Source organism: Mastigoproctus giganteus, chromosome 1, assembly GCF_048544385.1.
Source record: "Mastigoproctus giganteus isolate SK-2022 chromosome 1, ASM4854438v1, whole genome shotgun sequence".
In the NCBI taxonomy this organism is placed as follows: Eukaryota; Metazoa; Arthropoda; class Arachnida; order Uropygi; family Thelyphonidae; genus Mastigoproctus; species Mastigoproctus giganteus.
The window spans coordinates 245,698,088-245,715,251 of NC_143575.1; the positions used below are offsets into that span (position 1 = coordinate 245,698,088).

Genomic DNA, 17,164 nt, shown 5'->3' on the forward strand with positions numbered 1-17,164 from the left:
AGGCTGAAAAAAATTCTACCTTTAGCCTTCCACAATCTTTCCAGGGCTGAATTGATCGACAAGGCTCTCATCATATACTCCCTCCTATCGTGTCTGGGCAGAATTGCAGACACTTTCAAATTCAACCCTAATTCATGGGTTTTTTTCAACAGTGACCTGTAACGAGTCTCATTAGTTCATTTGACAACCATTTAGGCCGAAACCTTGAACAATATTTCTTAATAGGTATGAAACTTTTAGTAGCTTCCACGATTAATTCCTTGAATGCTTCCCACTTAGAATTTACTGTTGATAACATCGTCAGTTGATCGCACTGTACAGAATTTAAAAACTGTCGGAGACCAAAAACCCTTTCCTTTACCCCTGATGGTAATTAATTCTTTAAGTAAATCCCACGTCAGTACACTGTGATCACTGCCACCTAGTGGTTCTTTTATCTGCAAATTCCGAATACATGAATGATCATTGCTGATAACCAGATCAAGAGTATTACTTTCTCTGGTTGCCTCTCGAACATGCTGCTGCAGAAAACAATCATCCAATAAATCCACAAAAGTCTGACTAGTGTGTGAGTGTCCAACCCACAAGTTCCAGTCAATATCTGGGAAGTTAAAATCCCCCATTATAAGACATTCCGATTTACTAGCCCACTCTATTTCTCTGTACAATTGTTCATTGTACTCATTCGAGTCATTAGGCCTATAACACACTCCTACTCTAATTTTTGCTTTCGCAGTGCTTATGTCACACCAAACTGACTCAACAGTGCACTGTTCATCTATATCAACTGGATGCACTTCTTTTGATTTTATGTTTTTCTTTATTAACAGCATAACACCTCCTCCCTTCCTATCCTGTCTATCCTTTCTGTACACATTGTACTCCCCAAATTCCAGTTCGGCATTCCTTATATCTGTGTGACACCACGTCTCTGATATCCCAACAATATCCGCCTTTGATGTCTTGACCAAAACTTCAAATTCATCAAATTTATTTACTATACTTCTAGCATTGGTATACATGCAAGTATACATGCACCTATTCCTATTCCCAGCCACTCTAACACATCCCATATACCCACCTGTTTCACGATGACCATCCGTCCCTGAAACCCCCAACATCCCAAGGCAGATGTGTGGGGGATCGAAGGATGACACGAGTAATTACACACCAGTTAGTTTAACTTCTGTTCCGGGTAAAATAATGGAGTTGCTGGTTAAAGATGCATTGCAGGATCATCTAGACAAGACTGCAGCAATAATTCAGACACAGCATGGGTTTGTTAAGGGAAAGTCTTGTCTGACAAATTTGATAGGATATTATGATGTGGTTACAAAGGAACTGGATGCAAAAAATAATTTTGATATCATATATTTGGATTTCAGGAAAACCTTTGACACTGTTGCGCATGGAAGACTATTGTACAAATTGGAGCAGAATGGTATTAAGGGTAAGTTGCTACAATGGATAAAAGGATGGTTAAGTGGGAGAAGACAGAGGGTGGTAATCAATGGTGCTGCTCTTCTTGGACTAATGTTATTAGTGGAGTCCCACAGGGTTCGGTGTTAGGTCCTCTGTTGTTTTGTATATTTATCAATGATATTGATGAAGGTATATCAGGCTTAATGTCGAAGTTTGCAGATGATACAAAGGTTGGCAGGGTTGTTAATGACAGTAATGGCAGTGTGCTACTGCAACAGGATCTAGATAATTTGGGCAGATGGGCTAAGAAGTGGCAACTGAAGTTTAACCTTGACAAATGCAAAGTACTGCATATGGGTAGAAGTAACCCCAGAGAAACGTACCAACTGTGTGGTACTACACTTAAGGTGGTAGAAAATGAAAAAGACCTGGGAGTAATTGTGCAGTCAGATATGAAGTTCTCTGAGCAGTGTAGACAGGCTGCCAGGGCAGGTCATGGGGTTTTGTCAATGATATATAGGAATTTTGCTAGCAGGGAAAAGGAGGTGATTATTCCTCTTATAAGGCAATGGTCAGGCCACGCCTTGAGTACTGCATACAGGTCTGGAGGCCTCATTTTAGGAAGGATGTAGATTTACTTGAGCGTGTACAGAGAAGGGCAACAAGATTGGTGAGGGGAATGAAGGGATCCTCTTACCAAGAGAGGCTTAAGTTCTGCAAATTGCAGTGGCTGGAGACTAAGGCACCTGCGCAGTGATCTGATTGAGGTGTATAAGGCCTTGAATGGGTTGAGCACACTGAATTCTGATGGGATCCTTCCACTTGTTCAGATTACGAACCTAAGGGGACATAAATTCAAATTAAGAAAAGACAGATGTAGAATAGATGTGCGGAAATTTGCCTTTAGCCAGCGGGTGGTTAATTGCTGGAACAAACTTCCATCTGTCGTTGTGGAAGTTGATAAGTTGAATAAATTTAAGGAGGAACTGGACAGGCATTTGGAGGGAATGGTGTGATTTTTTTTTTTTTTTTTTTTTGGCTGATGCTGCATAAGCTCATACATTTGCTTTCTTGCATCACATGCCACTACTACTACTACTACTTGTTAAGTAATTCTGCCGGTCTCCTACTCTTGATATCATTAGTGCCAACTATATCACCTTTTGTGCCCTTAAAAGATGATATCCACTCTACAACATCATCAATCTTTGCCCCTATCCTTTTTACAAAGCATCATTAAGTTTGTTCCACTGTATAGAATTTAAAAACTGTCTGAGACCACTGTAGTCACCTTTATGGAAGCAAAACCCTTCCCTTTACCTCTGATGGTAGTTTCATCCTTTGAGGAGTAAATCCCACATCTGTATGATGTGGGATTTACAGTGATCACTGCCACCTAGCAGTTCCTTTATCTGCAGATTCTTAATGCATGAATAATCAATGCTGATAATCAGATTAAGAGTATTACTCCTTTTGGTTGCCTTTCAAACATGCTGCTGTAGAAAACAATCATCCAATATATCACAAAGGTTTGCTAGTGTGTGAGTAATCAATTCACAAGTTCCGAGGTAACTACCGTCAGAGGTAAAGGAAAGGGTTTTTGCTTCCGTAAAGGGGAGTACAGTGGTCTCAGACAGTTTTTAAGTTCTGTACAGTGGGATCAACTGACGATGTTACAAACAGTAAATTCTAAGTGGGAAGCATTCAAAGAATTAATCGTGGAAGCTACTGGACTTTATATACCGATTAAGAAATATCGTTCAAGGTTTAGGCCTAAATGGTTATCAAATGAACTAATGAGACTCGTGACAGAGAAGAAAAATGCATGGGATGCATATAAATTATCAGGTGACGCAGAAGCCTGTGGCAGATATAAGCTAGTCTGTAATCAGGTCACAAAGGAGGTTCGGCAGGCGAAGGCGGATTACGAGAAATCTTTGGCAAAAGATGCTAAGAAAAACAGCAAGGATTTCTTTACTTATATAAACTCTAAAAGGAAGGGGATGAATATGATTGGTCCACTTGACATCGATGGTTCGACTGTTGATGATCCTGCTCAGATAGCAAACAAACTGAATGAGTATTTTGCATCTACATTCACACGTGAGGAATTATTACAATTTGAAAATGGAAGAAGGTTATCAAATTGTAGCAGTGTGCTTAATGATTTTGTAATAACTGAGAGCAAAGTGGAGGAGAAATTGTTGAAGTTAAACACAAGAAAGGCACCTGGGGTGGATGGGATCTATCCAGTTATTTTAAAGGAGGCGGCAAAGCAACTAAGCAAACCCTTAGCCATAATTATGAGAGCATCCTTGGACTCAGGGGAGGTTCCCACGGACTGGAGATGTGCAAATGTGTCCCCAATTCACAAAGGTGGATCGAAGGGTGACACGAGTAATTACAGACCAGTTAGTTTAACTTCTGTTCCGGGTAAAATAATGGAGTCGCTGGTTAAAGATGCATTGCAGGATCATCTAGACAAGACTGCAGCAATAATTCAAACACAGCATGGGTTTGTTAAGGGAAAGTCTTGTCTGACAAATTTGATTGGTTATTATGATGTGGTCACAAAGGAACTGGATGCAAAAAATAATTTTGATATCATATACTTGGATTTCAGGAAAGCTTTTGACACTGTTGCGCATGGAAGACTACTGTACAAATTGGAGCAGAATGGTATTAAGGGTAAGTTGCTACAATGGATAAAAGGATGGTTAAGTGGGAGAAGACAGAGGGTGGTAATCAATGGGTGCTGCTCTTTGTGGACTAATGTTATTAGTGGAGTCCCACAGGGTTCGGTGTTGGGTCCACTGTTGTTTTGTGTATTTATCAATGATATTGATGAAGGTATATCAGGCTTAATGTCGAAGTTTGCAGATGACACAAAGGTTGGCAGGGTTGTTAATGACAGTAATGGCAGTGTGCTACTGCAACAGGATCTAGATAATTTGGGCAGATGGGCTAAGAAGTGGCAACTGAAGTTCAACCTTGACAAATGCAAAGTACTGCATATGGGTAGAAATAACCCCAGAGAAACGTACCAACTATGTGGTACTACACTTAAGGTGGTAGAAAATGAAAAAGACCTGGGAGTAATTGTGCAGTCAGATATGAAGTTTTCTGAGCAGTGCAGACAGGCTGCTAGGGCGGATCATGGGGTTTTGTCAATAATATATAGGAATTTTGCTAGCAGGGAAAAGGAGGTGATTGTCCCTCTGTATAAGGCAATGGTCAGGCCACGCCTTGAGTACTGCGTACAGGTCTGGAGGCCTCATTTTAGGAAGGATGTAGATTTGCTTGAGCGTGTACAGAGAAGAGCAACACGATTGGTGAGGGGAATGAAGGGATTCTCTTACCAAGAGAGGCTTAAGTTCTGCAATTTGCAGTGGCTGGAGACTAGGCACCTGCGCGGTGATCTGATTGAGGTCTATAAGGCCTTGAATGGGTTGAGCACACTGAATTCTGATGGGATCCTTCCACTTTTTCAGATTACCAACCTACGGGGACATAAGTTCAAATTAAGAAAGGACAGATGTAGAATAGATGTGCGGAAATTTGCCTTTAGCCAGCGGGTGGTTAATTGCTGGAACAAACTTCCATCTGTCGTTGTGGAAGTTGATAGGTTAAATAAATTTAAGGAGGAACTGGACAGGCATTTGGAGGGAATGATGTGATTTTTTTTTTTTTTTTTTTGGCTGATGCTGCATAAGCTCCTACACTTGCTTTCTTGCATCATGTGCCACTACTACTACTACTACTACTACTATTTAATATCTGGGAAGTGAAAATCTCCCATTATAAGACAATCTGATTTACTGGCCCAATCTATTTTCTGTACAGTTATTCATTATACTCATCAGAGTCATTTGGCGTATTACACCCTCCTACTCTCAACTGTGCATTTTCTACACTGCTTATACACACCAAATTGACTCAATATAGCACTATCCACCCATATTAACTGGATGCTCTTCTATAGATTTTATGTTTCTTAACTAATAGCTTAACTTTTCCTCCTTTCCTATCCTGTCCATGCTTTCTCTACATATTGTACTTCCCAAATTCCAATTCTGGATTCTGTGTAACACTGATGAAGGCATATCTGGTATAATGTCCAAGTTTGCAGACAATACAAAGTTTGGTAGGGTGTTTAATGACATTAATGATGGTATGTTACTGCAATAGGATCTAGAAAAGTTAGACAGATGGGCTGTGAAATGGAAAATGAAGTTTAACACATCTTTGATATCTCAACAATATCTGCCTTTGATATCTTGACCATCTTCCTCAAATTTATTTACTATACTCTTAACGTTAGTGTACATGCATGTACACTAATGTATACATGCATCTCTTCTTACTCTTAATTATCCTAACAGCCCATATATTTATTTGTTCCATGATGGCTCCCAGCAGTCCTTGAAATCCCCAGCACCTTGCTTTCCAGGCTGCTGCTTTTTCCAGTAAAAGTAGTGCAAGAATCAATTTCCCCTCTTCCTGAAGCTGTTGTTAATCTGATAGTCTGTTTATCCCCCCCCCCAGCTAGTAGTTTTCTGACACACCTAACTCTGCCTCGATAGTATCAGTAAATATTCTTGCACCTTTTCTATTTAATATTCCATTCCCTTACAAGCAGTCTCTCCTGTTAACAAGCAGAGACCATGCTGAGAAAAATTCTACCCCATAAGCTTCGCACAATCTTTTCAGAGCTGAATTGATTGACATGGCTCTCATCATATACTCCCTCCTATTGTGTCTGGTCAGAATTGCAGACACTTTCAAATGTAACTCTAACTCGTGACTTTTTTTCAACATTGACCTATATTTAAGTAAGTCCGCAGACCTCCTACTCTTGATGTCATTAGTGCCAACGCGTACAACAATATTACCCTTTGTGCCCTTAAAAGATGACATCTGCTCTACAATGTCATCAACTTTGATTGGACATTACAATGTGGTCAGAAAAGAAACTGGATGCAAAAAATAATTTTGATATCATATACTTGGATTTCAAGAGGATGCCTCTGTAGCCAGGTGGGCAGGAGCAGTATAGTGCATAGCACACACTTCTTGATTAGACCGGGGTTCGAGTCCGTATCCACCAAATATGGAGAATGCAGCAAGTCAGGGAATGACCACCACATATTCCCAGCACGGATAAAGGGTGAGGGTTGGTGTCAGGAAGGACATCCGGCTGTAAAAACTGCATGCCAAAACAATAAAAACACTGACCCCATAAGCGACCCCAAAGACTAAAAGGCGAGGATAAAAAAATACTTGGATTTCAAGAAAGCTTTTAATATTGTTGCACATAAAAGACTGCTGTACAAATTGGAGCAGTGTGGCATTAATAGCAAGTTTCTGCTATGGATATAGGGATGGTTGTCTGGGAGAACTGAGTGGTAATTAATGGAACTGCTCTTTGTTGACTAATGTTATTAGTTGGGATCCCCCCCAGGGTTAAGTTGTTGAAAACAACAATGAACCCAACATTGGTCTCATTGTTGTTTTCTATATTTATCAATGATAACTGATGAAGGCATATCTGGTATAATGTCCAAGTTTGTAGACAATACAAAGTTTGGTAGGGTGTTTAATGACGTTAATGACGGTATGCTACTGCAATAGGATCTAGAAAAGTTAGACAGATGGGCTGTGAAATGGAAACTGAAGTTTAACATTGACAAATGCAAAGTAATGTATGTGGATAGTGGTAACTCCAGAGTAACATACCAACTCCGTGGTACTACATTCAGGTTAATAGAAAATGAAAAATACTTGTGGGTTATTGTGCAGTCAGATATGAAGTTTTTGGAGCAGTGCAGATAGGCTGCAAGAGTAGCTCATGGGGTTTTGTCAATGATATACAGGAAACTATGTAGAACTGCGAGTAGGCACAGAGAAGGGTAACAAGATTGTTGAGGGGAACAAAGGAGGTGCTCCTACCAAGAAAGGCTTTACAGAAATTTAGGAGGGATAAGGATATGACTGTCCCCTTGTGTATGGCAATGGCCAGGCCACACTTTGAATACTGTATGCAAGTCTGGAGGCAGAGCTGCTGGAACAAGTACATAGAAGAGCAACGAGATTGGTGAATGGAACAAATGGTTGCTGTTACCAAGAAAGGCTTAAGTTTTGCAAATTGCAGCATTAGCATTAGTAGAAGTATTTGATGCAAGAAAGCAAGCTTATGCAGCATCAGCCAAAAAAAAAAAATAAAAATAAAATAAAATAAATAAATAAAAAGTAACCACTTTCACTTCACCCTTCTGTTCGTTCGAAATACCTGTCCAGCTGAGCCTTAAACTTATTTAGGCTATCAACTTCCACAACAAGGGATGGAAGTCTGTTCCACCAACCAACCACCTGCTGGCTAAAGGCAAATTTCTTCATGACTATCCTACATCTGTCCTTCCTCAATTTGAATTTATGCCCTCTCAGGTGATTATTCTGAGCAAGAGGAAGAATCCCATCAGCATTGAGCATGCTCAAACCATTCAAGGCTTTATACACCTCTATCAGATCATCTCGCTGGTGCCTAGTTTCCAGACACTGTAATTTGCAAAATGTAAGCCTTTCTTCGTAAGAGCACCCCTTTGTTCCATTCACTAATCTTGTTGCCCTTCTCTGTACTCGTTCCAGCATCTCTACATCCTTCTTGAAATGAGGCCTCCAGACCTGTATAAAGTACTCTAGGTGTGGCCTGACAATTACCTTATACAAGGGAATAATCAACTCCTTATCCCTGCTAGAAAAATTCCTATATATCATCGACAATACACCATGAGCTACTCTTGCAGCCCATCTCCACTGCTCAGAAAACTTCATATCTGCTTGCACAACCACCCGCAGGTCTCTTTCATTCTCTACCACTGTCAGTGTAGTACCACAGAGTTGATACGTTGCTTCTGGACACTAGGCACTTGCAAGGTGATCTCATTGAGGTGCATAAGGCTTTGAATGGTTTGAGTAAGCTCGATGCTGATGGGATTCTTCCTCTTGTTTAGATTACGCTCCTGATGGGACATAAATTAAAACTGAGGAAAGACAATTGTAGAATAGATGTGCAGAAATTTGCCTTTAGCCAGTGGGTGGTTTATAGTCGGAACAAACTTCCATCTGTTGTAGTAGAGGTCGACGACTTAAATAAGTTCAAGGCAGAACTAGACAAACATTTGGAATGAATGGATGGAGTGAAATGAAAAGGTTTTTTTTTTTTTTTTTTTTTTGGCTGATACTATTTAAGCTTGCTTTCTTGCATCATATCTCTACTAATGCTAATGGAACTGCTCTTTGTTGACTAATGTTATTAGTTGGGTCCCCCCCCCCCCCCCAGGGTTAAGTTGTTGAAAACAACAATGATAACTGAAGAAGGCATATCTGGTATAATGTCCAAGTTTGCAGACAATACAAAGTTTGGTAGGGTGTTTAATGACATTAATGAAGGTATGCTACTGCAATAGGATCTAGAAAAGTTAGACAGATGGGCTGTGAAATGGAAACTGAAGTTTAACATTGACAATAACCTCCTATTCCTACCTGCAAAATTTACTAATTTTGCAGGTAGGAATAGGTGGTTATTGACAAAATTTAACAAAATTTACTAATTTGGCAGGTAGGGATAGGAGGTTATTATTCCCTTGTATAAGGCAATGGTTAGACCACATCTTGACTACTGCACACAGGGCTGGAGGCCTCACTGTAGGAAATATGTAGAGCTGCTGGAGAAGGCACAGAGAAGGGTAATGAGATTGGCGAGGGGAACAGAGGGGTGCTCTTACCAAGAAAAGCTTTAATTCTGTACATTGCAGTGCTGGGAAAGCTACAAAGTGATCTGAATGAGGCATTAAGGCTTTGAATAGATTGAGCAAGCTCAGTGCTGATGAGATTCTTCCTCTTGCTCAGACTACACATATCAGGGGTATAAATTCAAATTGAGGAAGAATAGATGTGTGGAAGTTGCCATTAGGCAGTGGTTGGTTGATTGCTGGAATAAACTTTCATCTGATGTTGTGGAAGTGGATAGCTTAAATAAATTAAAGGAAGTACTGGTAGACAAACTGTTGAAGGGGATGGATAGATGAAATAGGAAGGTTTTTTTTTTTTTAGCTGATGCTGTATAAGCTTGTTTTTCTTTTGCCACTCTCAATATTAATACTAATTATCAGCTTCCATAGTTTTTCATTCCCTTCCATAAAACCACAGTACAGTTTTTTTTCATTCCCTTTCTCACAAATGGCAGCTGACCAAGACATTAGTTTATGAAAACTATTTGTCAGAATTTGGCTTAGTTTTTCATTTGCAAACCTAAAAAGAAAGGGATGTCTTTTTGTTGAGAATTTTTAAAATTTCTCCACTTCTTGTCCCATCTTATATTTTATTTTATTCATTAATTTTTTGTTACATAAAACAAGAACAGCATTTAAAAACAGGTGAAGAATGTGATATAACATAAAGTATGTTATTTCAGGTATTAGTATTATGCCCTTTAAACAGAACTTTTAACTGACATACTTTGTTTCTTCGAGCAGCAGTTTGAAGAACAGCAGTGAGAAAACTAGTAGGGTAAGTAAAACCAGAAAGCCAAAATTTTATAGGAGGATGCTGTGTAGAAGCCCAGTCACGAAACTGCTTTATCCTTGCAGCTAAATCTTTTATCCAGGAGCCCAAGGGTTTCATTGATGAATACACCTAAGAGAGTGGAAAAAAAAAAAAAAAAAAAAATAGACAGAATATAAGAGATGGAAACTACATTGCATTCTGAACTAGTAAAAATTTATTTACAATTTTAAAAATATAAAAATTACACTTACAACTATATGAAACTGGATTTACTTTAGTCTTAATAGCTTTAGCAGCTTTATGAATAATTAATACGAAGGTAATTCAAAAAATAAGTTACACTTGACCATTGTAGCCCAAGAGACATTTATTGAGGTATGTAATATTATGCAATAGAAAGCAAATACCTTGCACTACTTTTACATAGTCACCGAGTTGGAGTAAACACTTCTCAGAATGTGTGACTAAATGTTTGATTCCCTGATGATAAAAATCCACTCCTTGGTCATTCAGTCACCATCGAATTCCTGTTTGCACCTGCTCATCGTTGTTCCCCTAGATGTTCTTTCAGCTTGCCGAGGATGTGATAGTCACAAGGCGAAAGATCAGAGCTGTACAGCAGATGTTGCCATACCTCCCATCCTAAACTTTGGAGCAAGTGTTGTGTTGTGCGTGCAAAGATCAGGACTGTATGGTGAATGATGCCATACCTCCCATCGAAAACTTTGGAGCAAGTGTTGTGTTCTGTGCGCATTGTGTGGTGTGGCCTTCCTTTTCGATCAGCATCCATCAATTCTGTGCGACTATTTTCAAACTGCTGGCACCACTTCACTATGGCTGGACGTGAAAATGCATTTTCTCCATACACTGCCATTATTTCACGATGAATCTCGGAACAATTCAGACATTTCGCCCACAAAAACTGTACTGTTCTGCATACCTTGAACTTGGAGTAACATTCTAGCTGATGTGCCATTATGAATGCTTGCTCCTACACAACTGTTACCGTTACGTCAACGAAACTCACCTACCAGAGGGCACATGATATGAACTCCATTCCGCACAGGTTCCACATTTGTTGCGCAAAGAGATGGCAGCAGGTGTAACTTATTTTTTGAATGCCCCTAGTAGTTATATTAATACATTGGCTGTTCAAAAATACTTAAAAAGATCATCAGGGATTTCTTTATATTCCGCAGGCCAAGACAGTTATCAGTAAGAAAAAGCATGGTAATTCTTTTTTGAAGTACTTTTTAAAATATTTTTAAACCTTTAACTGTGTGTTGGTTGCTACCATAAAAAGAACATATCTGACCATGTAATGTCTGACAGACAAGTTATTTTTATTTGATTATAAAAAATAGTTTTTGGCCTTTTCAAGAATTTAAAAGGCTTTTTTATTAATTACAAGTTACATAATTTATGAAACTTTCTGTTGTATGAAATTTCTTGTATAGATGCATTTATTTACTCATATTCTATTATACATCTCCCCTTTCCCCTCAATTTCGGATTTGTCATCCAACAAACCATCTTTCTGAAGGAAAAAAAAAAAAAGAAAAGAAAAAGCAATTCTTAGAAAAGGTGTTTTCCTGACTGAATACAGATCAAAACCTTTTACCATTATTCTTCTTTGCAGTCTTGTTAGTATTAGCAGCAGCACTAATTCAACTGGAATTTTTTACACAGTTTATTTTTTTTTGATCATACCTGATAAAATATATAAAATATGCAAGTGCTACTACCTTCTAAAGTATGCTATCAGAAGCATTGTAATTTAACATACTGAATAGCTCACAGATTTTTTCCTGCATTAATAATTAGCATTAGCATTAGTAGAGGCATATGATGCAAGAAAGCAAGCTTATTCAGCATCAGCCAAAAAAAAAAAAAAAAAAAACCCCACTCCCATTTCACCCATCTGTTCGTTCGAAATACCTGTCCAGTTGAGCTTTAAATTTGTTTAGGCTATCAACTTCTACAACAAGTGATGGAAGTCGGTTCCACCAACCAACCACCCGCTGGCCAAAGGCAAATTTCCGCACATCTATCCGACATCTGTCCTTCCTCAATTTGAATTTATGCCCTCTGAGGTGATTATTCTGAGCAAGATGAAGAATCCCATTGGCATTGAGCATGCTCAAACCATTCAAAGCCTTATACACCTCTATCAGATCACCTCGCCGGTGCCTAGTCTCCAGACTCTGTAATTTGCAAAACTTAAGCCTTTCTTCGTAAGAGCAACCCTTTGTTCCATTCACTAATCTTGTTGCCCTTCTCTGTACCCGTTCCAGCAGTTCTACATCCTTCTTGAAATGAGGCCTCCAGACCTGTATACAGTACTCAAGATGTGGCCTAACCATTGCCTTATACAAGGGAATAATCACCTCCTTATCCCTGCTAGAAAAATTCCTGTATATCATTGACAAGACACCATGAGCTACTCTTGCAGCTCGTCTGCACTGCTCAGAGAACTTCATATCTGCCTGCACAATTACCCCCAGGTACTTTTCATTCTCCACCACTGTCAGTGTAGTACCGCAGAGTTGATACGTTGCTCTGGGGTTACTGTTTCCCATATGTAGTACTTTACATTTGTCAATGTTAAACTTCATTTTCCACCTCTCAGCCCATCTGTTCAACCTTTCCAGATCCTGTTGCAGCAACATAGCGTCAGTAGTGTCCTTAACGACCCTGCCAACCTTTGTATCATCTGCAAACTTGGACATTAAACTTGATATCCCATCATCAGTATCATTCATAAACACCGAAAACAACAACGGACCCAACACTGAACCTTGAGGAACTCCACTAATAACATTAGTCCACGTTGAGCAGTGTCCATTGATTACCACTCTCTGTCTTCTGCCACTCAACCAACCCCTTATCCATAGCAGCAATTTGACTCCAATGCCACACCGCTCCAATTTGTGCAGCAGTCTTCCATGTGCAACAGTATCAAAAGCCTTTCTAAGATCCAAATATATAATATCAAAGTTATTCCCTGCATCCAGTTCTTTTGTGACTACATCATAGTATCCAATCAAATTGGTCAGGCAAGACCTGCCCTTAACAAAACCATGCTGCGTCTGAGCTATAACTGAATTCTTGTCTAGATGATCCTGCAGTGCTTCTTTAACCAGTGCCTCCATTAATTTACCTGGAACAGAAGTTAAACTAACAGGTCTATAATTACTTGTGTCAGCCTTTGATCTTCCTTTGTGAATTGGGGTTACATTTGCACATCTCCAGTCTATGGGTACCTCCCCTGAGTCCAAAGAAGCTCTCATAATTATGGCTAGGGGTTTGCATACTTCCTTTGCTGCCTCCTTTAATATAACTGGATAGATCCCATCCACCCCAGGTGCCTTTTTTATGTTTATCCTCAACAATCTCTCCTCCACTTTCCTCTCAGTTATTACAAAATCATCCAGCTCACTGCCAATGTTTACTTTACCTACATCATTCTCCTCCCTGAATAACTCCTCATGCGTGAATGTAGATGTAAAATACTCGTTTAGATTGTTAGCCACCTGAGCAGGATCCTCAACTGTTGAACCATCAATATCCAGTGGACCAATCTGATTCATCCCTTTCCTTCTCGAGTTCAAGTATGTAAAGAACTCCTTTCTGTTTTTCTTTGCATCCTTTGCCAAGGATTTTTCGTAGTCTGCCTTTGCCTGCCTAATCTCCTTTGTGACTTGGTTACAGACCAACTTATATCTATCATAGGCTTCCATGTCACCCATTAATTTGTATGTATCCCATGCATTTTTCTTCTCTGCCACATGTCTCATTAGTCCATCTGACAACCATTTAGGCCTAAACCTTGAACAATATTTCTTAGTTGGTATGTAAAGCCTGGTAGCCACCAAGATTAGTTCCTTGAATGCTTCCCATTTTGAGTTTGCTGTTGGTAACATCATCAGTTGGTCCCACTGTATAGAATTTAAATACTGTCTCAGACCATCATAGTCGCCTTTACGAAAACAAAAACCCTTCCCTTTACCTCTGATGGTAGTTACCTCCTTGAGTAAATCCCACTTCAACACACTGTGATCACTGCCACCTAGTGGTTCATTTATCTGCAGGTTCTTAATGCATGAAGAATCACTACTGATAATCAGATCAAGAGTATTGCTCCCTCTTGTTGCCTCACGAACATGCTGATGTAGAAAACAATCATCCAATAAATCCACAAAAAAAATGAAAGCAAGTGACCAACCCACAAATTCCAGTCAATATCTGGGAAATTAAAATCCCCCATTATAAGACTCTCTGATTTACTGGCCCACTCTATTTCCCTGTACAATATATTATTATACTCATCAGAGTCGTTAGGCCTATAGCACACTCCTCCTCTCAATTTTGATTTCCCTATGCTTATGTCACACCAAACTGACTCGACACTGCCCTGTCCATCGATGTCAACTGGCTTCACTTCCTTTGACTTTATGTGTTTCTTAATTAATAGCATAACCCCTCCTCCCCTCCTGTCCTGTCTATCCTTTCTATATACATTGTATTCCCCAAATTCCAGTTCCGCATTACTTATATCTGTGTGACACCACGTCTCTGATATCCCAACAATATCTGCCTTTGATGTTTTGAGCAATACCTCAAATTCATCAAATTTATTTACCAAACTCCTAGCATTGGTGTACACGCAGGTATACATGCACCTGTTTCTATTCTTAGCTACCCTAACACAACCCATGTGTTTACTTGTAACGCAATGACTACCAGCAGTCTCTGAAATATCCTGCATCTTGTTTTTCAGACTTCTGCTCATTTGAATAGAAGCAGTGCAAGAATCACTTCCACCTCTGCCAGTGGCTACTGTTAATCTATTAGTCCTTGTATCCCCCCCAACTAGCAGTTTTCCGACCCACCTAACACTGCCTCGACAGCATCAGCAAAAATTCTTGCACCCTTTCTATTTAAGTGTATCCCATCCCTGTAGAAGCAATCTCTCCTGTTAACAAGTACAGTCCAGGCTGAAAAAAATTCTACCCCTTGAGCCTTGCACAATCCCTCCAGGGCCGAATTGATCGACAAGGCTCTCATCATATACTCCCTCCTATCGTGTCTGGGCAGAATTGCAGACACTTTCAAGTTCAACCCTAATTCACGGCTTTTTTTCAACAGTGACCTGTACTTGCTAAGTAATTCCGCCGGTCTCCTACTCTTAACTCTACTCTATTAATCCTACTCTCCTACTCTATTAATGTTTGATTAACAATATTGCCAAACCTATAGCATCACAGAATCCTGAGATTTTTCCCTGGATCGGGATTTCACCAATCAATCTGTACAGTCAAACATTTTATGGGCAACCAATCAATAATCTGCAGAAGACATAAAAAGGAGATACAGGCTATGGCAGATTACTAAACATTTTCATAAAATGTGACATTAATGACTACAGCACTCTGTTGTGTTTATGTGGAGAGAATCTTGAGTGATACTCCAAAACTAGTCAGTGAACAACCACACACTAGCATTGCAAATAATTGGAAATATATATATAAAAGAAGCAATATAAAAAAAAAAAAAAAAACTTTTTATCTTTCTTTCTTTCTTTAAACATATTGTTTTTACAAGTGAATTGTAGAATACCTTCAGCCAGGAAGGAGGAACATGTGCTTCACAAATGTAGGAAAACATCTCTTCTGATTGAGGGGTCATAAGTTGTATGCCTTGGATGCCTTCTTGCAAAGCTTTAAGAGAACCCTTGATTAGCCTGAGCAAGGCATTGTAACGTTCCACCTAAAAAGAAAGGGGAAAAATGTTTATATGTTAACCCATATAAACTAGCTTTGTAAAGTTCAATAAATAGGCTATATGCAACTTAATCCATAGAGCAATTATTATTATTATTTTTAGCCATATGGTGCAAGGAAGCCTGAGGCTTATGTTGCACCAGCCAAAAAAAAAAAAATTCTAGGTTACCCTGAGAGAGAGTAGAACGAAATCACCAAGAAAGAGAAGAATGATGATATCCAGCTCAGGACCCTGGGCTTGCCAAGTCCATACATACCAGATGTGAGCGCTTGGGGTAATGTTACAATTCCAAGAATTTAGATGCTTACTGTACAGCCAATTTCTCTAAATATATTAGTTATTTTTTTATTGATTAAAAATACTATAGACTAAAGTAAAAATATTATTTTCTTATTGCTGGTTCACTGGAAAAGGAAAAATGTTTTTAGCTTAAATGGCTAAGCTAAATTTAAATGGCTATTCTGCTGAGTTTTCATATACTTTCAAAATAATATGGCACAGCGCGAAGTAGATATTTCTCTAATTTTTTTTCTGTTTGATTAATAAAAATTGCACTTTACATAGAACATTTAAAATTTCATAAAACGTAAAATATTGTAGTCATACTACAGTAAAGTGTAATATCCAAAAATTGTCGAAAATGGTCCAAAATTGACAACCCCAGATACTGCTAGTTTTGGACACTTGCTCTAATAAGCATGAATTATCAAAATAAATGTCAAAATCTAAGGCAAATAAATATAGATTGTATCAGAATCTCAGCTACCTACTTTTTTGCTGATTTCTCTACATGATTAATTTATTTTTTTTAATAACTATTATTTTATTCTGTTTATTCCTTTATTCCCTTGAGTCACTGGTAAAAATTTGGAAATGAGAAACTAAAGCACAATGAAGTGATTACCTATGAGATTGCTTTGCAAATAACTGAACATTTGATAATGTTCCATTTAAAAAATGAAATAAAATAACGAGGAGGGAAAAAAAATAAACAGAAGTGCAAATGCTAGGAGTTTAGTATATAATTTGATGAATTTGAGGTATTGCTCAAAACATCAAAGGCAGATAGCAGATATTGTTGGAATATCAGAGACATGGTGTCACACAGATATAAGGAATGCAGAACTGGAATTTGGGGAGTACAAAGTCTCCAGAAAGGATAGACAGGATAGGAAGGGAGGAGGGATTATGCTATTAGTTAAGAAACATAAAATCCAAGGAAGTGAAGGCAGTTGACATCGCTGGACAGTGCAGTGTCGAGTCAGTTTGGTGTGACATAAGCACTGGGAGATCAAAATTGTGAGTAGGAGTGTGCTATAGGCCTAATGACTCTGATGAGTATAATAAGAAACTGTACAGGGAAATAGAGTGGGCCAGTACATCAAAGAGTCTT

General features: G+C 38.8%; 1 protein-coding gene across 1 annotated transcript in view; it reads right to left on the minus strand.

The window, feature by feature from the left end:
• kl-2 (dynein heavy chain 2, axonemal kl-2) overlaps positions 1–17,164 on the minus strand; it is a 1,174,416-nt gene that overhangs the window by 35,531 nt on the left and 1,121,721 nt on the right. Inside the window, exons 75-76 of the mRNA XM_090369487.1 lie at positions 15,607–15,756; positions 9,940–10,116 (exon numbers count right to left, since the gene is read on the minus strand). Of these exons, the coding sequence (XP_090225613.1) occupies positions 9,940–10,116; positions 15,607–15,756 (327 nt within the window). The remainder of the gene's footprint in view (positions 1–9,939; positions 10,117–15,606; positions 15,757–17,164) is intronic.